We start from the raw sequence: 24811 nt of genomic DNA, 5'->3' as shown, positions 1-24811 counted from the left end.
GTTGTTTCAATATTATTGTCAGGTAGAATAGCAAACCTTACAGTTTGAAAAAAGAATCGCAAATCTTAAAAATATATGCTTATATGTAAATTGCAAATAAAATTATAATTATATGAATTTGCAAAGATGAATGAAGGGTCTAGACTCCAGTTATGTTAAAGTTTCATCTCACGTCGAGACCATCACAAACAAGTGGTTTTGGTCTGTTCATTCCCCCCCCCCCCCCCCCCCCCCCCCCCCCCCCCCCCCTAAAACCCTCCCCGTCGAGCCCCTGGCTCCGAGCTCCGTCGCCGCCGCCGAGAGGACGCCTCACCGATGGCTTTGTCTCGCTTCGGGCAGTCTCTTGCCCGCCGCCTCCACCGCCCTCTCTACCTCCCGCCGCCGCCGCTGCCGCCGCCCACGTAACCCATCTCTTCCTTATCGACTCGTTCTAGATCTCGATTGGTTTCTGCCACGCGGGTGCGATGATTCTTACACCCACCCATTTCCATTTCTGTTTCAGAGATTTTCATGCCGCCGTTGCCCGATCCTTCGCTCCGACCCACACAGCCGCATGCTTAAGAGGTGATCGGGTGATGGCTTGCTTCATTCCTTGTCTATTCCTGTTTCAGTCTTGCATGGACTTCATTTCAATCAGTCTGTCTGATGGATGATTTGGTAATTAGGTTTTGCAAGCTTGACATACAATGCCAGCTGCGTGATTGGCCACAAGCTGGGGGGGCCATCGCCAGTCCACATTGTGAAGGTCTGAGTTATTGAGTGTTCTGCATTTAGGATTTTTTAGTAATTCTTACTCAATTTTGGTTACAAGTTTGTGTTTCTGCAGGTTCTGGATCTTGTTGTCCATATGGATCATACTAGACCGATGTCCACAGTAGCGGCGTCAAAGGTGCCTCTTGGTGCCAGGAAGGTGTGAGGACATTCTGATTTACTTCTGTTGTTTTCTCCACTTGGAAGAATACCATGTTAAGTGTAGTTATGTTTATTTCATCTGTGCAGGTTGGTATGAAGGTCGTCATGATGAGTCCTGGTTTTGTATATGAGCCGTACAGCCCACGGGAACGCATTCCCTTCTGGAAAAGGTTTTTTTTTTCAGTATACATTTTGACCATGTGTAATTCTCTTTAAAGAAATCAGTATATGGCACTCAAAACTCAATGCATATTCCTACTCATCTGGTTGTGTGAGAAACATCTGCTAGTGCTTGGTACATAGCTACCATTAAGCTAGTAATAGTTCACCCTGCCTGGAAAATTTGGAACTATGTTTGACAGTTTCTGCTAGTGAACAGGGGTCTTGGAACAACATTTGATTTGCTATATGCATGGGGCATGTAATGTATTGCAAATTAATGATTTTTTGGACATTAAAATGAGCTTCAAAGTTCGATCTGCAAGTTGTATTGTAATATATTTCAGAATCTATTAAAATCATAATATTTCTGCTTGGGACTAGAAAGTTTTGTGATTGTTTTGTATTAGAATTGCAGTATGATGACGTAAATATTTACTATTACAATATGTCAATCTTACAAATATAAGCTCTCCATTTCATATGTTTGATTAAGCATTTATAAATCTGTCATCGGTTAAAATAACATAGTTTGACTCCAAGAATTGTAGGATACAGCTTATTTTTGACTGGAGGGAACATAAAAAGTAACATTTTTGACTAAACAGACTCAGGCACCTGCATTGAGCAGGGACATTCTAGACACTTCCTTTTGATGCTTTCAAATGTTCAAATTAATACGAGGGATAATAAAAAAGTATGACTAGCATTATTTTTCTGGCTATTCCTGCATTAAATACTCAATATCACTGCCTTAGTTCTGAAAAGTACAAACCTTTTGGTGTGATATGATCTTACAGCTGCAATGGTTTCTTGAAATAATTTCTGTTGTATGATAAAACAGAACTTTTTCATCATTTTAACTTTGATTTGTTCTGAATTAGATGGTTTACATTAAGTGGCTGGAGAAGGACAAAGGAGGATATCATTTTGGAGGTACTGACTCTTCTTTAGAAAATCTGCTGCTGCAAAAGCTCTTTTCCTCATTAGCTACTTTTATTCTTTCTGGTGATTAGCTTTGAATTCAATTTTTTCTTTCATCTTTGTTCAACCATTTAGTTCAGGAGTTTTAAATCCAAACACTTCATTTTCTCATCCTTGGTAGGACATTGCTCCTGTGTGCCACTGATGAAATCAACCTAGTATATACTGTGAATAATATTGCATGGTTATTCAACAGGTATAACAATGTTCCTTTACATGACATAAAAAGCCATAATATATTATCAGAAATCTATAGCTGTTTGGATGTACTGTTTTAGACTCTTAAAACTCTGGGTTATTTTGACCCGTGAAATTTGTTTACTACAGTGGTTTATGCTGCATATGACAAAGTGATGCGATTGAATTCCCTACTTTTGATCCAATTCTATCATCAATCAACTTTTCGTGATTTAGTTTTCATGTATGTAGATGTGAGGATGTCAGATATTTTATTTGATTAGTGTTTAGCTATTCTTCTTTATGCTATTTTCTTTCACCAAGTATGTGCTTAGTAGTTGGGTACCTTGACAGATGAAGAATGCATATGCCGTTTCAAGGTTGAGGAAGAAAACTGGGTATACCAAAAAGCAATTTTATGATCAAGCATTAAACATATACAAGGAGGTATATCTTATTTATCAGTTGGAAACAGCTCATATACTTTAAGCAGTTAGACTACATTGGTATGAGTTTCAGATTTCCTCTCATGTATGTTGATCTGATTCTAGGTTTTTGCAGTGTTTAAATCTGTAGAATAAGAAATAAGCCCTAACTTGTGCAGGCAAGTATAGTTTCATGAATAAGTCAAGATCAATGTAACTAGATAGGTTTATTAGCTATTTAGCAAATCAACTGTCCAAATTATTGATTTAAATGCTTTATGGTTATGACTTTTTATTCGCTAGTTATAATGAAGTTATGACTTTTTATTCGCTAGTTATAATGAAGTTATGACTTTTTATTCGCTAGTTATAATGAAGTGATTGCTGGATGTCTCCTACTCTCCTCTTTTACTAAACATGTGCCGTTTTAGCCTTTTCATTTTGCTGTTAGATTGTGTCATTTTTACCGTTGCAATTTATACAGTCCCCCTGGCACCCTCCCTCAATAACTGAAATATGTATTCTAAGATATATTAGTAGCTCTTTAGCATGGAAAGTACGGAATATGATCATCAAGCAACACTATCATCACATCATTGCCATATCCCTCGTGCTCGTGCAAGAACCCAGCATAATATCTACCAAAAGCATAGTTCAATTGCACATTATAAATTATTCCATGTGGAATGCTCTGTTGACATTGTTGAATCTACTTGATTCAGGTTAACACTCTGATGGCACATGGAGACACATCAGCGCTCCGGAAAATTCTGACAGAGAGGATGCATTCTGTAAGTTTTCAACATTTCATCAATGATCAATCCATGCTAGATAATGTACAAGGATTTTTTATTTATTGTTTCCGCTCTTTTTCTTTTCGGCTGAAGACTATAAAAAATGAACTAAAGAGAAGGCAATCCAAGTGGAATTCTGTATACTGGGAACTGGTAGAGCCTGCCGTGAGCATCAGAACTTTGAGGGCTCGCATGGTAAGCTACTTCTGTTTATATCTGTAGGATCCATAGAAAAAGCACCATATCGTGGTATGTACATCTGTATAAGATCTCAGTGTACATGCTAAATTTTTTTAACTCTAATAGTTTCTGTCTGGTAATTTTGCATTTGTTGTACTATGTTTTCCTGGTTGGACCATGCGGTTGAAGTTTCGTTTGCCTCGCAGATTGGCCTCGATAAGAAGGACCTTGATAAAGCTTTTATACAACTTACGCTTGAGTTTGTCACTAAACAGGTTTCATTCTCTCAAGACTTTTAAGTCCTTGTGTGTAAAATGCAGTTCATATACATACTGTTTGTCTGTGTTTGAACCAAGCTTGACGCTGAACATGATTCACTGATTTCTTTCTGTCTTTATCTGTATCCATCCTTTTCGAAGTTCGTAGTATAAACTTTTATTTTCACCAATGCCCTGTACTTTTAAGTCATGTCCTTATCTTTAAAATGGGCATATCTCCATAGAACAAGCATGAGAGCTGTGTAGCTTTATTTTTCCCTGTGCAATCCATTACTGTTTGATGTTGAGCTTTTTTGTTCTTGACTTTAAGATCTACTTTGAACACCTCATAGTCATTGGTACCAAATATGTTGCTTTCATGTTGCAGTTGTATGCAGTATTCAATTGTTTGCCAGTGTTAGCACATAGCTGTATGTGTCTACCTGACTCTGCAGTTTAGATTGGTCTAATTGCCTGCAGTACCTTTTCTTTTTCGAAGCCAATTCTGACCTTCATTCTTTATGTGTGTATTGTTAAAGTAAGGCGTCCAAGTTCACATCCCTATAATAACTAATAAGCATCAAAATTATAATCTCTAGAACTTCTACATTGAGAACACAATGGCAAGAGTGAGTTTGTTTTCTTAGATACCCCCCTCTGTTTGCTATCAGAGCCAGTGGATATCTCAATTATTAAACTGTGGTAATCTGTTGGTGCACATCTTTTGACCAATCTTCGTTATTTTTTCTGTAGAAATTTGAAGCCTACAATTCAAAGGGTGAGGTTGTGTCTGGAGACAAGTCAAAGGAGGTAAATTATATATGCCAGAACATTTGAAACAGTAGTCTCAAACAAGGCAGAATGAGATTAGCTGGTCTATAAACTAATCCTCAAATTGCTTACAAGTCAGTTCCCTGTTTAGGTTTTTCTCAGAATGTCTTTCTCGCTGATCTACATTGTTTTACTGGTGGATACACGTCATATATGCTAGCATTACATTAATGTCAACTTGTCAAGCAACACTTGGTCAAGTGTTGAACGTATTTGCTGTTATGCTGGTTCTATGTCCCTATGTCAGTTGTGATGGATATGCTAGAACCTAACTTTTTTCCACCTGCTGGTCTGTCATCCTCAGCTGGCAGTTGCCTTCCCAGCAGTAAGACATAGTTAGTTGCAGGAAGCCATAGCTTAGAAAGGAGCTGAACAAAAATTATCATTTTAGCCAAATACCGGCTAAGAATTGGTTGATACTTTTTTAGGTGAATTTCTTGTATGTAACTGTTCAGATATAACTATCCAATACCAGATTGGCCTGCCATCAGAATGATTGTCTGCGCAATTATGATTCAACAGTATGGTGGACAATCAGTTTTATTTTTTTAGATAGCTGGTTACCATGATCAGTTCTATCCAACTGGTTACCATCGCTTATCAGGAAGTCAAATTTCGAGGGGCTTTAGTTGAACCCTCTACGATAGAGAGAAGAAAAGGAATGCCAACCACTACCCATTGAGAACTGCTCCCATATAGAGATTACTCGTAACTGTGCACATACAATTCATGGTTTAACTAAGTGATGTTACAGTGATTAGGGGCCATAATAGATGTAATACGGCTATTGACTGTAGAATGTAAGCCAGGACACGATCAATCTGAGCCATTAGATGAAGTTAATAGAATGGATAGGATAGTCAGGTTGGTTGATGTAGGTGAAGCATGGTTGTTTTCTATATTAGTCTGGATAAATTTTCTATACAATTCAAAGTTATTTTAGGCTTTTGTTTTCCTGCCCGTTAATTAAATGCTACAAGCTTACAGGGTTAAACATTCTCATTGTGTATTCTGATATTTGCATCTATTCTATAGGTACTTGTGAAAGACATATGGGTGTTTGAGAGATCCCTTTTTCACCCTGGAGCATATTGGCGTGTATGCGGAAGGATTAATCTGTAATAATATCCGTTTGGCAAGCACATTTCGGTCCTGAATGAAGTTAGCGGAGCCTTCTGGTTGCACAAAGTGTTCTCAATAAATTTTTGCCCTGCCCTCCTGTTTTTCTCCAGTCTGACTGATGTCTAACAGGATCTTCAGACACAGACAGAATGGTAGTCTTCATATTTTGTTCTCTTTCTTTGTGATTTTATTAGCAGAAAATACAGCAATTCACTTTTTTGTTAGAGAAATAGCTTGGGGGGGGGGGGGGGGGGGGGGGGGGGCAGGGGGGCGTACTGACCCCATTGGACGGCTTTGCATATCTTCACCAGAGATATCAGGGCTCTATCCAGTGTAGCAACAAAGTCATGCGCATATGAGGTGACGCTTGTCACAAGGGAACGCTTTTTCTACCCCCTTGTTTTAGACGTTTGCCAATTGCAATGTACATTACAGTTTAGCAGATGGTGATGCTGCTGTCACTTTTTGTTCATATCGTTCATGGTACTTGGATTCATGATATTCATGTGGAGATGTGCTCATGCATGTTTGCTTCAATTTCTGGTCTACTTTTGGTTGCAGTAAAGATAGGGCAAGCCTACCCACTGCTGTGTAACTGTCATGTGATTTGGTTTCCCTATAATTTTTGCCGACCACCCCTCTTGATTTGTGAGCGGGCACCAACTTGTCACCATTCTTATTGTAAGGTTGTCATTTCGTCTGCTTCTGCAGAGTGCTTCCCTTTCAGAATGTCACCTGTGGTGTCAGACAGTTCTTTGATCTCTTGAGCAAGTTCAGGCTGAACATTTCCACTTGCCCCCAGGGCTAACGGTTCCTTCTTCCTAGGTACGCAAATTGTTTGACGCATTATCGGTGTTTAGACCTGGTAACCTACCAAGTGGTGCTCGAAGTAGTGTTTTGGTTGGTGAGGCTCGTCGAGTTTAGGAATTTGAAGGTAAATGCAGACACACGATTTAGATAGGTTTGGACCGCTGAATAGCATAATACCTTACGTCGTGTACGTTGGTTAGATTGAATTACAATTTATTACGATTTAGACAGGTTTGGACCGTTGAATAGCATAATACTTTACGTCCTGTACGTTGGTTAGATTGAATTGCATTGGAGGGGTTTCTATCTCACCTTATATAGGTAGGGATAGGGTTAATGTCAGCTGATTTACAAGAATAATACTAGTCATATATGATTAGAGGAGTTCTACTCTTATTACAACGAGTACTTTCCTGATCTCGACAAGTTCATATCCTCATGTAGACTACGTCGCCCTGCGCCATGGTCTCCATATCAGATGTGTCTTGATGTCCAACCTCATATTTATGATTGTTCAAATAGGTCCATAGATGTATATACGACACATATGAAATGAAGAATCATAAAATTGAGCATGAAAGAATGGTAAAACTAGATAGCGACAATCTAAGTTTCTGCTAGCCATCGTATCAGCGAAGTATTTTGGATGAGATTTGCAGACGTGTAGTATAATTCTCAGCAAGAATATCAATGAACTCCCGTGTTCCTCGAAGCAAGACCCGTCATGAACACTTGTCATGGCTGGGGCCTGGGGGCCAGTCCATTCTCCCCCCAACTAAAAAGAAACCCAAGAACTCCAGGCAGCAGTTCCCGGCTGTCCGGTCAGCCTCACCTGCACCCCATGGGCCCCTGTCCTGCCTGATGACGCAGTGCTGCAGGTGGCAGCACACGTTGACCTGGGCACCTGACAGCTCGGTTTACACGAGAACGAAGCCCCCGTCCCAATCAGCCCTGCAGTGTCAACGCCTTGCTAATCTAACGGCCGCGTTGGCGTATGCTGCCCGGCGCCCGCCGCCAGCTGGCGCCGGCCGGCCGGCGGCAACGGCAGCGCGGGGCCGGTGGCCGGGACAGCGCGTGGCGACGACGGCGCCGCGCCCCATTGGGTCGCCGGGGATTAATTACATAAGGCGATCGCTTGCTTGGGATTAACATAAGCGCGCGCCGACGACCCATCCCCAGCGGGTTTGTTAATTAACGACTCGAATGACAGCGCGCCCGGGGGCGGGGGGGGGGGGGGGGGGGGGGGGGGGGGGGGGGGGGGGGGTGCGCTGCGGCAAGAGGCGATGAGCACGCACGGTGGCGCGGGAGGGAGGGGACGACCCTCCGCGCGGCGGTGATCGTGATCCGTCGGTGACGCGGAGATAATATATATGTATATATATAAGATCGTAAGCGATGTGTTCCTCAACGGCCGCGGGATGAAGGAAGCGAAGCGATGACTTTGAGGAAGCCGGAGGGCGACGGTTATGGCAATCATATGACAGTGGTGAAGAAGATGACTCAGAAAGATGCCAAATCGCCAGTAGTCTCGATGATGCAGTGACAGCGCTGTGACGAAAGCACATCGTAAACTAGTGGTACAGTGCAGGCTGCACGGATAGATGGAGCAATAGGAGTATGGTGTAGCGGCAGCGCATATAAAAGGATCGGAGGCGGCGAGGGAGAAGCCGGGAGCTACCGACCGGTGCGTGGGCAGCCAGGCTGTGGCGAGCCAACTGTGCGGGGCTGGCGGCGACAGGGCCCCGACCACGGCAACCCCCGCGCCACGCTTTTCCCGGAGGGACAGCAACACAACAAGGAGCCGAGCAGGCGCAAATGCGCGGCACCACCCGCCCCCTCCGTCCGCATGCTGCCGCCGCTCTCCTGCCTGTTCCACTCCCCCCAGGGTGCCCGCCTGTGCCTCAAACATTTATATATACACATATATATAAATGGACAGCCAAAAGGGGTGGTGTTTTTTCAAAGGCATGCTAGACTACTACTAGTACTGGAACGCAATGCAACATGTCTCTGTTTTTTTAGAAAAAATAAACAAAAGAAAAAGGATGATCCCAACATGTCTTGCCGTCTTTGTCGATCGCGCTCTTCCTTTTCACAAGATTTTTAGGATCAATGCGGTTCGGTAAAGCAATGGCATGTATATTTGTTGTGCTCTACCTTTCCAGGGTGCCGCATTTCAAACGGGGCCTAAAGCGCGTCAACTCGATTTAGTTAGTATGAACGCCCTTTTCCCCGAGATTCAACCATGTTTGAATCTTAGGATGGTGTAAAGCGCATTGACCTGACCGATTTGTTCGGCTTTCGATTCAAACTTTGTGGCCATTGCCTCACCAACCCATGAACAATCTTCCCAATTCCTTCATCAAACCACATACTATATGTTCTCCAAAATGTAAAGAAGAAAATAAAAGGCAACACAAATGTTAATAGCAACCTGGAGGAGGAGGAGGACAGGATGGTATATTCAAATACGAAAAGCTCGCAGCCTTCCAAGAATTCCTCCTCTGTTGCCAAGCAGGCAGCTATATATATGTGAGCCTGGGGACGGCGGCGACATATGCCATCGCGGCCTCCTGCCACCACGAAAAGGCGGGGCCGGGGCAGGTGCCTTCATTCTCTTCTACGTCGTCGTCGTCGTCGTCGCCGCCGGAGCGCCCCCCCACGCTGGCTGGGCCGTCATGTGGTGGCCGTGGTCGTGGCAAGGGACGGCGCTCGCCGCCGCCGCGTGGCTGTGCCTTCAGCTGGCGGTGGCGCGGCTCATGGAGGCGCTGTGGTGGCGGCCGCGGCGGCTGGAGCGCCACTTCGCGCGCCACGGCGTGCGCGGGCCGGGCTACCGCTTCTTCTTCGGCAGCTCCATCGAGCTCATCCGGCTCATGGTCGACGCGTCCTCCCGCCCCGCGCCGCCCGAGGCGCCTCACGACGTGCTCCCCAGGGTGCTCGCCTTCTATCACCATTGGAGGAAGCTCTACGGTAACTCACTGACCAGCAACGCCGAGATGCTTCGATTCCTTGCATTGCCATTCGCCCATTTCTATCTTCCATGCATCCAGCTCATCTCTTACAGGAACTTGACAAACCGATCATCAAGCAAACTCATAGCTTAATTGACACCTTTTTGTGCCATTACGCGGTTTCTTGGTGTATCCATACAAAATTACGTATTTTTCCCTCCTAATCTTGGAAATGGGGACAAATTCAAATAATTAATGGTGCCATCATCTTAAAAAATACTAGTGAATGGTGCAACTTTACAGTGTTTACTTGTTCCAACTGCGTGTGAAACCTAAAAAAGAAAAAAAAAAGCGCATTTGCTGCGCGTATATATACATACAAAATTATATAGAGGCAATTAAAGAGTAGACGCTCACGCGTAAACCGCAGGAAAGGAGGGGACATGCTTCCATGCTTTTGCAAATAGAAACAAGAGCGCAAACTCTAAACTATGCTTGATTAGGTGAGCTCCATTTCATTTCCATTTCACTTTGGTACTATATCCTACCACCACTAGCTGCCTCCATCACTTTAGACGTGATGACAGCAAGCTAGCAGTACAAGCTCTTCAGGCTAACAAATTCATCTGCAACCTCCCAAGTCAAACCTTCTGGTGTTGCCTGCATGATCCATCGATCTCTCCACCAGGCTGTCAATGTAGGTCAATGATAATGCGAGTAGATTAACAACATGGTAGTAGCTTAAGATTACCTATGCATAGCTAGCTCACAGCCATGTAGATCCATCCATGCATCCATCCGGCAATTCAGAGCTAGAGCACATGCCTCTTCATGCTTGCTTTGTGCTTCAGTATCTCTGCATATTGGTCAGCATATGACAGTGCCAGAGCATTTCAGTTCAGGATCCACACACCAGTTGGTTACTCTCTGTTGAGATTAGTTTATGCTAACCTTTTGCGGCGATCGATGATAATTCAGCTGTTTTTCAACGGCTTGTGGAGTATAATATGTAGAGCACTAGCGACCTACAGGGCATCTGCGTTTGATCCAAGTGACGAATCTTGTTGTTGGTCAGTTAAGGAATTATGTGATTTGTCCACATGAAAACACTGAAGCTAAGTGCTGGCTTAGCTTAGCTTAGCTCTTTGGCAACCCGGTAGATCATGGCCTTGGTGTCACATGCACTAATGCATGCTTTGATTCGTTGTATAATTTCATATGTGTCAACTTATTTATTTGATTATAAAATGTAATCAATGCCAGCTCGAAGTGTTTCTGATTTTGTCGAAATGACGGCACGCGCATTTATACACAGAAAACATGTGCTTCCCACTGGCGCCAATATCGACCGTTCAATTCTCCATTGGACGGTCAGATTAAAACAGCATGGAAAATGCATGGCAATGTCAATATATTCTATATCTTTCTGGAAATTGAAATTCCGTTGTCGTTGGATGATTTTTACTTATTTTGTGCTAAAATTGTGGTGGGTTGCATATCCAGGTCCGATGCACCTGATTTGGTTCGGGACCACGCCGCGGCTGATCGTCAGCGAGCCGGAGCTGATCCGGGAGGTGCTGCTGTCGCGGGCGGAGCACTTCGATCGGTACGAGGCGAACCCGCTCATCCGCCAGTTCGAGGGCCTCGGCCTCAGCAACCTCCACGGCGACGAGTGGGCGCGCCGCCGCAAGATCCTCACGCCCGCCTTCCACGTCGAGAACCTCAAGCCGCTCGTGCCGTTCGTCACCGAGACAGTGCAGCGGATGCTGGAGGAGCGCGTGCTATCCCCGGCCGCCGCCGCCGCCGGCGGCGAGGTGGAGGTGGACGTGGCGGAGTGGTACCAGCGGCTGCCGCAGGATGTGATCACGCTCGCCACGTTCGGCCGGAACTACGAAGAGGGCAGCGTCGTGTTCCGGCTGCAGGGCGAGCACGCCAGCTACGCCACCGAGGCGCACAGCAAGGTCTTCATCCCCGGCTACAGGTTCCTCCCGACGAGGAAGAACCGGCGCGTGTGGCAGCTGGACAGGGAGATCAGGAGGCTCCTGGGCAAGTTCGTGACCGGCCTGCAGAGCGGCGGCGACCACCGCGGCGCCCGGGACCACGGGCGCGCCGGCGGCATGAAAGACTTCATGAGCTTCATGGCGCCGACCATGACGGCGGACGAGATCGTCGAGGAGTCCAAGAACTTCTTCTTCGCCGGCAAGGAGACGCTGACCAGCCTCCTCACCTGGGCAACCGTCGCGCTCGCCATGCACCCGGAATGGCAGGACCGCGCTCGCCGGGAGGTCGTCGCCGTCTGCGGCCGCCGCGGCGCGCCCACCAAGGTCCACCTCCCCAGGCTCAAGGCCCTGGGGATGGTCGTGAACGAGACGCTGAGGCTGTACCCGCCGGCGGTGGCGATGATCCGGAAGGCGAAGCGGGACGTGGACCTCGGAGGGTGCGCGGTGCCGGCGGGCACGGAGATCATGATGCCGGTCATGGCCGTGCACCACGACGCCGGGGTGTGGGGCGCCGACGCCACGGAGTTCAACCCGGAGCGCTTCGCCGACGGCGGCGACCGGCCGCGGCAGCAGATGGCGTTCATGCCGTTCGGCGGCGGCGGGCGGGTGTGCATCGGCCAGAACCTGGCGCTCATCGAGGCCAAGGTCGCGCTGGCGCTCGTGCTGCAGCGCTGCGAGTTCCGGCTGTCGCCGGCGTACGTGCACGCGCCCAGGGTGCTCATGATCCTCAACCCGCAGCACGGCGCGCCGGTCATCTTCCGGCCGTTGTGACCCGCCACGATCACGCGGCAGCTCAGAGATCCCAATAGGATTCAATTAATTCCTTCCTGTAAATTATCCCCACATTGCCAATTGCAAATATATAAAGTATATACCATACATGATAGGTATCAGATATAGAAAGAAGGATCAGTAGCCAAAAAAAAAATATTTTCTATGTACCCCCTCCGTTCCAAATTGTAGGTCGTTTTGGTTTTTCTAATATGTCTAGATCCATAATTTGAAACGGCCTACAAAACAAAGGGAGTCGCTGTTGATGTCCACACTTGTGCATATGTCTCTTTGAGAATTTGAATCGATTAGTGCGCTTTCAGCAGCTCAATCTTCAGTAGACGGCCAGAACTTCATGCAAACGTCGTGAAGAATTTGCAAACATGAAGCATCATATATAACAAGCAAACTCCATTTCAAATCATCAAACGTCTGACATTCTCTCCTAATCCCCAATGGTAACACGTCATGATGCAAATTATTCCAGACATGGAATCTGTTGCGATTTCCATTTACCAATGTATCATGTCCACAAATTCAGATAGGAATGCCAAGTATTCTTGCGTAGAATGAAATTCGTGGCCAAATTTCTTCCCTATAAAAAACAACCTCTATACAGGGCAGCATATTACACGGGATGTCTTCAAAATATTAACGGGAGAAAGGGGTTGCCTTGTCCTGATCCCAAGGATATTCTTGAGGGTTTATACTGATAAGCGCACAAGCTTCTCGATTTGTTTAATAATTAAATCTCTCTCCTCATCAAGTTGTTCATCTTCGCCTGTCAAACAGAATGCATTATTAGTGTCCCAATTTGCATCTCTCAGCAATCTAACAAGGAAAATTCCATTAATATTGACATCCAGCTAAAATGCTCGGTTACTCTATTGCTGGCATCAATTGCTTTGTCAGAGAATAGAGCTAGGGTTAAGTAGGAAGTAGGCAATATATTAGTACCTTTGCTTGTGGGGAGATTGTGGAGTAGCTTCAACAATTCTCTGTGATTGTCAACCAAAACTCGAACAATCTCACGAGGCTTGTTTGGATTGGCAACAAATACCTGCTTCCATGCAGCAAAAATGTACATCGGAAAAATGGTAAAAGGCCTGATCGAGTGTGCAAAGCCACTGAAAGGTAAGCATATGAAACTTTGAAGCATGAAACTTGTTACCTTAAAAATGTGGAAGGCACAAATCCTGATATTTTTGCTTGAATCCTACAAAAAAACATCAGTTATTAGAAGCATTTACAGAAGATGTGTTATGTGAAAAGGTGGCCTACTTAAGAAGAGAAAAGCGAACTATCTACAACTAATCTGTGTTGTTTTCATTACTCAGTTGTCTTAATGGTTAAAATTTGTAACACAGTTTTTCTGCAAGTGTCTACATTTGAACTACTTTTGTGTTCTTTGAACCCAACTCTCACATTCGGTCCCTGTATGAGAGATGGGAGTTGTATGGGGACTATTTTTTCTCTCTCTAATACAATGAAACGCAGCTCTCCTGCGTTTTCAAAAAGAAAAAAGAACTACTTTTGTGTTAGAAACTAAGATGACAGCTCAAATACTCACTTTTAGAGACAGTCCAAACTGACATCCAAACAGCACATAAATGGCTGGTTGAAAATAAAATGATAGCTACAGTGTCAGACATGAATAATGGTGCTATGCATTTTAGGCTTTTAGCTATAAACTGAAAGCCATTCAGATATGGATGGCTGGATCTCTGGTAGTCACCAAAAAACGATCGCAAGCGTATAGTTTTTTTATATAACAACCTTTCCTTGGCAAGATATTAGATATCCGAAAGCCAGTAAAAAAAAGTAGGATTTCTCATGTATTGTACTGGTGCAACATCCACAATTGCTTTCACTTGATAGTGGCACTAGTATGTCATAACTACTCGGATGAAAAATAGAGTGGCAACAATGTGTCCTAATATTAGAGATCTTTGAGGAAAAGTAGTTAGTCTAGACAGACTGAAAGTAACACATGCAATATTCTATCCTTTTCCTTTTGGAAATACATGTATACAACAAAATTGCACAATCTTCTATACAGGAACTAAAATATAAAAAAGATCAAGTGGAGCAGAGTAAATGAGAAAGACGATCTATATCATTGCTGACTCCTTTGAATAGAAACAAGAAATTTATATATAACATTCTAATACCTTCAGCAGACCAATCATGATGTTTAAGTAATGAACATCCAAAATGTACCGCTTCATTATTTGAGCATTTGGGGCCTCCAACAGAAATTCCGAAAGAAACTGGCATTCAGCAAAGCACTTTTAAGCATTCTATTTTAGTACTCTACAAAAATTGCAATCTAAATAATCTAACCTTCACTGATTGTCTTCTTGTCACATAATTAGTTGAAGATAAAAGCCTTGTGTAGAGTCCAAAAAACTGCACATGTGCATAAAAAAAACAAAATTTCATTAAAAAAATAATGAACATCTATAAAAGATGGCATGGAAGAAGATACGAGGAACAGGGTGGAGGAAAACCAATGATCCTCTTTTTTTGGCACAAAATTGTGGATTTTAATCATTTCATAGCAAGATATCGCTCAGCTGACCTGTTCATAATGGGAGCTCAGAAATTCAGAGACTGCATCTTCATGTTTGGTTAGCAAATCCTGTAAACATCTTGTCAACAACAAACATCAATCCTGAACAAGCAAACATAAAGCCAATTTTCTTTTTAAAAAAAATATATTGACAAGATTAAATTTACCTTGAATGTGTTCAGAGCATCAGAAGCAATATCAAAGTTTGGCAATTCAACGTACTGGAAAAACAACTCGAAGCTACTTGACTCCAGTATATATCTGAAAGAGCACTACAAAATCAAATGTATGAAAAATTAATCAATTGCAAAATTAGTTAAATCATCTATTTGCTTGTTTGCTTTCATTTATTGCAAAATCTAACAGATGCTGCGTACATTTGCATGTCTGCTTGTATAGGTGATGGTGTTCCATACTTTATCTATTCATGCATATACAGAGGTTCTAAAAAAACAGGCATGTCAGACAAAGGCATATATGCTGGAAACTATATGCTATTGCAGATAGCAATTTCAAATAAACACTAAGTCCTAGTAGCCACAAGGAAAAACGAAATATAGTTGAATGAGGACTCCAAAGCCTTACTTTGCAAGTGTAGGATATTTTATGCATTCTCGTAACATGTTCCCACAGTTCAACGCAATTTCCAAGTTCTTGTAGCTGGTAGAACATAATTAAATCAATCAAGCACAAGAGTATTATAATGTCATATACTAAATAATGAAAGCATATGGTAAAAATACATAGCTACAGGAAGTAAACGGACATCTATATATTTCTGTGATTGCATTGCAACCAAAGTTACGAATCAGTATGCTCATATTGGTTGTGTTCCAATTCATAACTTGACAAATACAAGCCTTACCAAACAACAAGGAAATCCAAAAGGTCAACATGATTTTCAATATACTGCACACAGCAATAGCTTTCATCAACCTTCTGTCTCAACAAAATACACCAGCAGTGGACAAGATCCTTTCTACCCTGCAATATAGGACCAATAAGGCTAATAAACTCAGTGAAAAAAGGTATCACATTGAATCATGAATATAGCATACCTCCCAACCCAAGGAAGGAAGATTCTGAACAAAGAGGGAAAGAACACCCTCCTTGCAGATCTCAAGGGCTATCTGCAAAACCTGCTCTTGATTTGGTTCTACTTCTCCATCACCAGAAAGCGCATGCCTCAACGTAAGTATGTTTTTCTCAGCATCCTCTAGAGCCTAATAAGGGCATATACAAATTCATAAGCAACATGCCTTCTATATCATGGTGTTTACTTTTCAGTGTGCACAATAGTTGTATATGGTGACAGCACATCAATCATACAACAACTAAAACTCTAATCAAAGAAGTAAACATGCACTCGCTTAAAGCTGGCTCAACATGCATCTCTGCTTGTATGTAAACACTGTTAAAAAGAACATGAACAGAAGTGCATGTTTACAAGTGATGTGGCCCTTGTAATTTTTTTATGTCAAAGTTCAATGCTAACATGCAAATAGATCCCGATTACTAAGTTACCCATTCAACGAACAAGACAAGTGTCCTCTCATTGTCATGCTTACTAATTTGATAACTATGTAACCTAAAATTAGTCAAATCCGCTCGATCAATCTAAGGTAGTACAGTTATAGGAGGAAATATTATTGTTTAACATCGGGAACCCATGACACAATGAGCTTTCCAATTAGGTAGAGAACAACTTCAGGTCAACTAACGCTTTTAAATTCAATTCACCTCAACACAAATGCCTTCGCTGAAGTCAACACAGAGACCAATATGTGCAATTCAACAGTAACCGTAACAGCAAATCTCACCAAACCCCATTACAATACAAAATTCAGCAGTTTTCTGACGCTTTGAGCGACAAACTGAAGAGACAGACAAACTACTCTCACAAACACTTTCCCTACCACGTTTCCTGCTTTGCAGAAATCTGGCCAATTATCAGGCAATGCCCCAACTAATAGCAGCACAGCCTTTACTTCTAGTTGCCGAGCAGCAACATTCCTCAGCTACAGAGAACTGGAGCACTGTCAAGTGTGCCACCAAGATCCGGGAGTATATACAACGCTACAAACATCGCGACAGATCCAGGGAGCCCGTACAACTCTCGAAACAAAGCAAATCATTCTCATGAACAGCACCCAAGAACACCCGGCTGGAGATGCTAGCAGCGAGCACGCGCGCGCGGATCGGGCCGGGAGCGGATGGAAATGCGGAAGCGAGACGCCGAGGGCCGCATACCTTGGCGCCGGTCTTGGTGTCGAGGGCGACGAGGGAGTCCTTGATGGAGCGGACGATCTCCTGCGGTGTCGGGCGCTGCCGCGACCCGCCACGGAAGAAGAAGGACATCTCGCGGCTGGCCGGCGCAAACAAATGGATCGGGGAGCGCCTTCCCTTGCTCCTTCAGTCCTGTCGCGCTCGTCGTACGTTCCTGACGTGCCGATGAGCCGACGATTAAAAGGCGCATTCCCGTCTCTAGCAGGTGGTGGCGTAAAGTTTCTGGTACGTGTTCCCTACACTGAAAGCCTAATCTACTACCTTATATTAAAGCTCCTGGCCTAGGCGGCCTCTCAGGCCCGATGTTACCGTTCACGGAGCTGACATGTGAACCCTCCCAATTCCTGGCTTTAAAAAAAAGAAGAGGAAGAGCTATGAAAAGACTCAAGACTTCCTCGTACGGCTTCCTCGTATGATAAGTGGTGGATCTAGGACCCGAGCTGAGGGGCTGCAGCCGGGTTCAGCTCATGTCCTCTTGTATGTGTATGTGGTATTCGATAATCAGATCAAACGATATGACCTCAGCTCAAGAGAGAGAGAAAAGTGCCAGAGACTAACGTTAGCTCGTGCTCTAACGTCAAGTTGTTCAACAATTCGTTGGTTTCACTGCCCTGTTCGATCATTTGAGTGTACAGACTCATGTTTAGCTCGGGTCATACATTATTTCTGAATCCGTCCCTCATAATCATATACATACACTATAATTTTCTTTTCATTTCATTGTTTGAGAGGAATTCTTTTTTCTTTTTGTTTAGGTGGTGGGAAGAATTCTAGGCCTAGGACTACCTTGAATTTTAGCCCAGAAGTTCTTTAGTAGTTCGCTTAGGTAGCCCAGAACGAAAGAATTGGCCCAACCGATTCGACGGAGGCACCACGGACTCAGCGTGGCGGGAAACCTATCCATCTTCCGGAAGATGGGAAGGCCTTTGATCTTCCGATGTTGGAGATTTGTGCGGCCACTCTTGGCCGCATGATTTCCATATTCGTCACGCGCCTCGCCTTCTTCTTCGCGGGCCGCCACCTCGCTCGTGACGCGCCACCACTAGGTAGAAGCTTGCCGGAGGGATGGGAGGTGGGCGGGGGCGGCGAGGCGGCAAGGTTGCCACCGACCGTGGGTGGTGGTCGAGGTCGGCGGTCCTTAGGGTTAGGCTTAAGGTTTAGGGTCCGGGTTTCGGGGGTTCTAATGGCCGCCGGCCTTAGAGGAGGAGGGAGGTCGGCAGTGGCGGCAGGCCTGGCGGTGGTGACGGTTCGGTTGGCGATGGGGGCAAGGCGGCGCGGGAGCACCACCGACCAGGTAGGGCTAGACATCCAGTGGGCAGTGGCCGGCGGTGGGGGTCGCGAGTGGCTTCGGGTTAGGAAGGGTGGGGTGGAGGGTGGCGGTGGGCGGGTGCAAGGCGATGCAGCAGCTGTCGGCTGGGGTGGTGGAGGAGGCGGCGGGGGTGGGGAGCTGCCCGGGGAAGAAGATGAAGGGGAGGATGGGCCAGTGTTGACCATCACGGCGGCGGGAGGTGGGTGGCGCAGTGAGGCAGCGGGAGCCGCCGGCCGCGGGTGGAGGAAGGGGAAGGGAGGGTGCGGCGGGGTAGCCTCGGCACCGGTGAGGTGCCAGCGGCTGCGGTGGGAGGTGGCAGGACAGAGCGGAGGTGGGGGTGGTGGGAGGAAGAAGATGGTCAATAGTGAGCCACTGCTGGGCCGGCCGCTGCAGCGGGAGGTGTCAGGATGGGATGGAGGCAGGGGCGGCGGGAGGAAGAAGATGGTCAACAGTGGGCCACTGCTAGGTCGGAAGTTTCAATGCTTATTGAACTTCCGTTCGATAGATAGGGACACCCCTCGGCGCAGTTGCTCGCCGGTCACCACTCGGCCACCTGCCCACCGTTCGTCGGCGCTTTCGCATTCTGTCATTGAGTCCGCTCGCCCATTCTCCATCTCCGGTGGGCGCTGCCGCCTAAACTTGATGCCACTCCCCACGACGCGCAAGCGGCCGAGCCCTAGCACTGGTTGTCGGCGTCTTGCCACTGTCATGCAACGGCCTGGCCGGCGACCGGCAGACGCTCGACGCTGCGAGCCCACACCGGCCCCTCTCTGCTACAGCAACGTGCATGCACCTCACGCGCAGACGAACGACGCGCGGCACCGGAGGCACACCTCGTCGGCAAGCCGGCAAATCCCCCCACGACCATAGGTGACTAGTATGTACTCTACCCCATCTCAATCCCGCTTTAGATTGCAAGTTGCAAATGTAGATTCACTGGTTAAGTGATTAAGCATGTGTTTGGTTTTATGATCAAGTGGAACGGTTTGGGTTTATCCCACTTTTGTGAGTTGGGTTCAACCCATCTCGTGTTTGGATGAGGGGGATGGGTTCGTTTCAGTCTTTTTGCTTGGTTGAAGGGGTTGAGAGGGATGGGATGGATGCCATTTTAACACCGTTAGCAACAGGTCCCACGTGTCAGCTGCGGGGCCCATCTATCATCCTCTTTCTTTTTTTACCTACCTTATCTTCTTCATCCTCCCTCCACTCACCTCTGCTCCTCCACCGGATGGCCGCTGCCTGGCGCCGCCCGCTCCTCCATGCCGCCAGCGCCGCCCCTGCCTCTTCCCCACGCCGGCCTCCCCCGCACTACCGGCCACCCTCTCCCTCCCTTCCCGCGCCGGCCGCCCCCTCCCTCCCTCTCCCCGTGCTGCCGGCTGCCCCCTCCCTCCCCGCGTCGGCTGTCGCCCCCTCCCTCCCTTCCCACGCCGGCCGCCGCTCTTCCCTCTCCCCGCGTCAGCCCACTCCTCCACACTGCCGGCGCCGCTCTTCCCGCCCGCTCGCCACCCCTACCTCTTCCCCACGCCGGCTGCCACTCTTCCCTCTCCCCGCGCCGGCCATCGCCCCCTCCCTTCCTCCCCCACACCAACTCGCCTGCACGCACGAATGGAGAGGGACGGCATTGATGCGGGTCGAGTGCGTCCGCTCATTTTGGGCAGATGCATTCGACCCACATCTAGGAGGAATATTCCTTCCTGGATCCGACCCAACACAGATGCATTTTCAACCAAACGCGAGTCGGTGGGGTCGAACCCGTTCCAACCCTATTCGACCCCTAAACCAAACACACCCTAATTGGTGTGTCTATACTCCATTGGCATGCGGTTTGCTTGTTAGGTACTTTTGGTTATATTATACCTATGTCTTGAACTGTTAGAGAATTTTGTAGTTGTTGAATAGGATTAGGATTTATAGGACTACAAGTACATATTGTAGCTAAGCTGTTTTTGCCTTGTTTTGTTTATGACGCGATTTGTAACCAGACTTCGGAAGATACTTCGAGTTAGAGTCCTTTTCTTTCTTTATTTATCGGCGCTTGGGTGCTTTATAAATAAGTTGAGCATTGGGTTTCAGCAGAGCTACAGCTTCGGAGGAGCTCGCACCTTTCAAATAAACTCTCCAGAATTAGACCTTCGACAGAGTTTGCACCACACATTCAAAGGTGCTAAAACCTCCACCAGATTATTTATGGAGTTAGATAATAACAATGGAATCGGATTTGTAAGTCTTTCTATCATTGTATCTGAATGTTGTGCATTGCTATTTTTTTACTTGCGATCTGTTTAGGTTCTGATTCTTTGTACTCCGGGTGTGTTTCAGCACAGTTTTTGTTTGTGACATATGTACGTAAAACACATTTTTACGGCTCAATTACTTGTAGCTGCTTTGAACTCATTGATTCATAAGTGACTCGCCATTTGATTTCCTAGTTTTAAAGGAGTTGGATAAATGGGTTGTACAAATAGCAGCTCACATTTTGTTTTCCTGTGTTTTTATAAACCAGTATGCACTCAATTTTTTTGTGAACCCTTAACTTGAGGAGACAATAGGGTTCTTCCTGGTAAAAAAATACCACTGTACTTTTACTATCATCAAATGTCATAAGGATTCTATTATTTTTTTTGGTTCTGTTAATGTATAGCTTTCCTAAACATTCAAAAAGAAAGGTGCTATGCCTGTAATCAGAAAAAACAATGGAGTGTTGTAGACACTGCGCAGCGAGTAAGCTTTACACATCTCATATATTATTAATCATCAAATGGATTTTGTTACAAACACGTGATACGCCACAATATTCCGGCTGGATATGACTCGTCACTTATTATATAACATTTCTTCAGACTAGTGAAATTATTTCTTTTTTGTTTTAGTCATTTACTAAGTGTGTAACTGGTCGGTCTACTTTTTTTAGGAAGTGGAGGGTGAAGATAGACTCAGCGTATTGACTGATGATATTTTGTTGTCTATCTTGGGAAGAGTTGACATAACTACGGCCGTAAGGACATGTGTATTGTCAGTGCGGTGGAAGCATCTGCCGTGGTTGCTACGTGAGCTGACCATTGATGTCAAGGATTTCCTACCTGTCCTGCAATCAAACCCCATTGACGCTGAACACATGGATGAAGCAATGTCATCACTTGCAAAAGCGACCAGGAGCTTCTTGGCTAACCCCCGGAGTGAGGGGGCTATTACAAAGTTGCAACTTAAGCTCTACTTGATCAATAACTATGCATGCGACATTGGCCTCTACTTAGTGAAGCAATTGACATTGGGATATTAAAAGATTTGAACCTCGCTATTTTGGATGAGAAGGAGATTGAAGACCGTACGGAATACCAAATGCTAGAACAGGGTTCTGTTGTGAATGGTTTTTTTAGTGCCTACCCTAGTGGCCTAGTGTATTTCATTGCCTCACAAGATTATCTCTATACAACTTTATGCTTTGATGAATGGGACATTAATCATCACCTATTTGAATGCTGCAAGCAACTGCAGCATCTATACCTTTCAAACTGTGATATGGAGCGCTGCTTAGTGTGGAAGATAGATGCACCCGACTCGAATCTCCGTGTTCTTGAATTAAATGTATGCTTGTTGGGGAGACTTGATGTGCTTTGCCTGCCAAAACTGGAGCGCCTGGAGTGGGATACTTGGCTTTGCCCCCGTGCCCCCCCTGCCATTTGGTGTTGTTCCATCACTTAAGGAATTATGCCTCATTTGTCCTGCATCAAACAGACATAGAGGATTTGTGTTAAGTGAGGTTCTAAATGATACCACGACCATACATACTATAAAGTTAGATTTTCAAGGAGAAAAGGTTAGTGCATCTGCATATTTTGTAGTCTGCCATTATCATTAGTATAGTTATGTATAATGCGCTTCTAATTTTAAAATTGTTCAGAATAAGAATAGCTAGTAACTCTATGGAAATTTAACAGTATATATTATGGTTGCTCTAGGTTCTGCATGACTTGATTTATTCCAATACTTACTATGTGTGTTTATTGTATTTATAGTTGTCTTGTATTTCCAATTGCTATTTACTTGGAGGCATTTAGATAGTAAGAGTCTAGGGAGCAAGATGACTAGATACCTATTTTAAATTCCTTTTTTTAAAATATATTATTGAGGAAAGCAGAAATATATGTATTTGAGAGGTTTCTTAATGAGCATAGTTGATCCAGAACATGCATAGCAGAGATATATTTTTTTCTTTTTCTTGTTTTTGTCTCTCTGTTTTTTTAGTAAATTGCACCCAACACACAACTTATCAGGTGCGTGCAAATTGGTCCAACAACTTGTAAAATGCTCAATTTAATACAATAACTTGATAGGTGGGTACATATTGGTCCAACAACTTAAAAGATACTCAATTTAGTGCAATAACTTGGCAAATTGATGCACCTACAATCCAAACGTTACGTATTAAGCAAAGTAGATGGACATGTGAATTTTCTTTCAGTCAAATTCTTAATTTTTATCAATAAAAGTTGTTGATCATGACTAAGCTATTGCTTCTCAACTGTGTATATTACTTATTATTTCATTAGTTAAAATTAAATAATATTTTAAAATTACACCATTGGCATTACGAACAACTAAAGTCCATAGTAGAGATCATTTGACCTTAGTTTTTTTTCACTTCTACTCATGCATTCAACAAATGTATGCAAGCATGTTTGTGTGTGTTCTTTTAGCTCGTCTTCCCATTCTAAATAAATATTCGAGGTTTTTAAAATTATTTATACCAAACTCCTTAAAGGTATTTTTATATATTAACATATTATTTTTTACTGAACAATGAATATAATAAACATGTAAAAAATAGTGACGGTGAACTCATCAAATATTAAATATGGAATTAAATATTTCTAATAAAAATCAAATCAGTATAAAAAAATTAATATGAAGACATAATATTAATTTTCTAAAAATACTGAAGGTTTTAATCTTGTCAAGTACATTGCTATTGCGACGGAACATCAATAGTCAAACAATATATGCTCAATAATTTGTTTTGACATGAATATATATACCGACAGTAGCAAATATGTTGCTCGTTAAACATTTGGACTACGGATGTACCAATATGTCAAGTTATTATACTAAATTGAACATTTTACAAGTTGTTGGTCCAATCTGCGCCCACCTATCAAATTATTGTACTGGATTGAGCATTTTACAAGTTGTTGGACCAATCTGCACTTACTTGACAAGTTGTTGTATGGTGGGTGCAATTTACTCTTTTTTGATCTCTCCCTGAACTCTTATCTCTCTTGTTTTTCCCAAGCTTTGGCTGCAACCAGAAAGAAAACAACTAGTCACTGCATTTAGCAAGCTGAGAAAGCTGTCTTTACATGGCATCTTTGTCGAATTCAACCTACTATGGACACTTGTCTTTCTTGATGCTGCACCATTCCTTGAGATGTTTGATATTGAGGTATTTCATCTGTTTGCTTCCTTGTCATTTTTAGTTCTATATATATATGCTCTATCTGGAAATGGTTCACCTTGATTCAAGAGACACCTCCAATTCAAACTAAAAGATTGGCTTGGTCTTTGTGCTTATTAGATATGGGAACATCCATGCCAGATCAACGACTCGATGGAGATTTTCGGGGAAAGGCCGAATCCCTCATGGAAGGTGCCTAAGTTCGCAAGCCCAAATAACTCATATCTGAAGGAGCTCCAGATTATCGGCTTCAAGCCACTTGAACAACAGATAGAATGTATAAGATCTGTTATGCAGCGGGCTCCCATGTTGGACACCATTCTCCTGAAATACGATGACCCCTGCGAGTACTGTGAGAAGATGGGTATTTTCCCACCCCGGCCTTCTATGAAGTGCGCGTTTCCGAAGGATAAGGATGAGCAAGACATGGTGGTGAGCCTGCTTAAGGATGGAATCTCTTCCCCTGCCCGGATAATCTTCGATAATTATCAGAATAAGAGAATTAATGCCGGAAGATAAATCCTTTTAATACCGTCAATTTTGGTCGTCCAAGATGTATGGTGTCTTCCGTTGGTTGAAGGAAGATGCGTATTGTTCCTCCTTTATCCTTATCTACATTTGTGAATTGTCCAATTAAGGTGATCGATCTGTCCTTTCAAGTCTTTGGGTGTGATCCATATGGATGTGCATTTTTAGCTCTTGACTGATTTGAACATTTGATGCATACAAGATGAACTGAGAAGCCAAGAATTCCTGATTGAAGTGATGTGGCATTTACGAATTAGATTCGGTGCATGGTGGATGCATTGTCCTCCCACT

General features: G+C 44.4%; 3 protein-coding genes and 1 pseudogene across 3 annotated transcripts; 3 read left to right on the top strand and 1 right to left on the bottom strand.

The window, feature by feature from the left end:
- Positions 1-251: 251 nt before the first annotated feature.
- On the top strand, positions 252-6378 carry LOC117842065 (uncharacterized). Its single transcript, XM_034722415.2, has 12 exons — positions 252-401; positions 503-564; positions 666-745; positions 827-910; positions 1000-1082; positions 1956-2007; positions 2587-2679; positions 3380-3448; positions 3545-3646; positions 3838-3906; positions 4642-4698; positions 5755-6378. Exons 1-12 carry the CDS (start codon positions 316-318, stop codon positions 5839-5841), a joined length of 924 nt encoding a protein of 307 aa, XP_034578306.1. The 5' UTR covers positions 252-315; the 3' UTR covers positions 5842-6378.
- A 2642-nt stretch (positions 6379-9020) lies between these two features.
- Positions 9021-12645, top strand: LOC117846480 (cytochrome P450 734A5). The gene is made up of 2 exons (XM_034727671.2): positions 9021-9621; positions 11106-12645. Exons 1-2 carry the CDS (start codon positions 9072-9074, stop codon positions 12371-12373), a joined length of 1818 nt encoding a protein of 605 aa, XP_034583562.2. The 5' UTR covers positions 9021-9071; the 3' UTR covers positions 12374-12645.
- Positions 12646-12842: 197 nt separating this feature from the next.
- Positions 12843-17394, bottom strand: LOC117846481 (uncharacterized). The gene is made up of 11 exons (XM_034727672.2): positions 17196-17394; positions 16004-16168; positions 15811-15929; positions 15531-15605; positions 15113-15206; positions 14955-15014; positions 14717-14782; positions 14545-14643; positions 13545-13589; positions 13331-13433; positions 12843-13154 (listed from the first exon to the last, which is right to left on the bottom strand). Exons 1-11 carry the CDS (start codon positions 17301-17303, stop codon positions 13078-13080), a joined length of 1011 nt encoding a protein of 336 aa, XP_034583563.1. The 5' UTR covers positions 17304-17394; the 3' UTR covers positions 12843-13077.
- A 1095-nt stretch (positions 17395-18489) lies between these two features.
- LOC140221965 (uncharacterized) lies at positions 18490-24794 on the top strand (annotated as a pseudogene).
- Positions 24795-24811: the final 17 nt, after the last annotated feature.

Source organism: Setaria viridis, chromosome 2 (genome assembly GCF_005286985.2).
Source record: "Setaria viridis chromosome 2, Setaria_viridis_v4.0, whole genome shotgun sequence".
NCBI classification, from domain to species: domain Eukaryota; kingdom Viridiplantae; phylum Streptophyta; class Magnoliopsida; order Poales; family Poaceae; genus Setaria; species Setaria viridis.
This window is presented reverse-complemented; position numbering and strand designations above follow the sequence as displayed.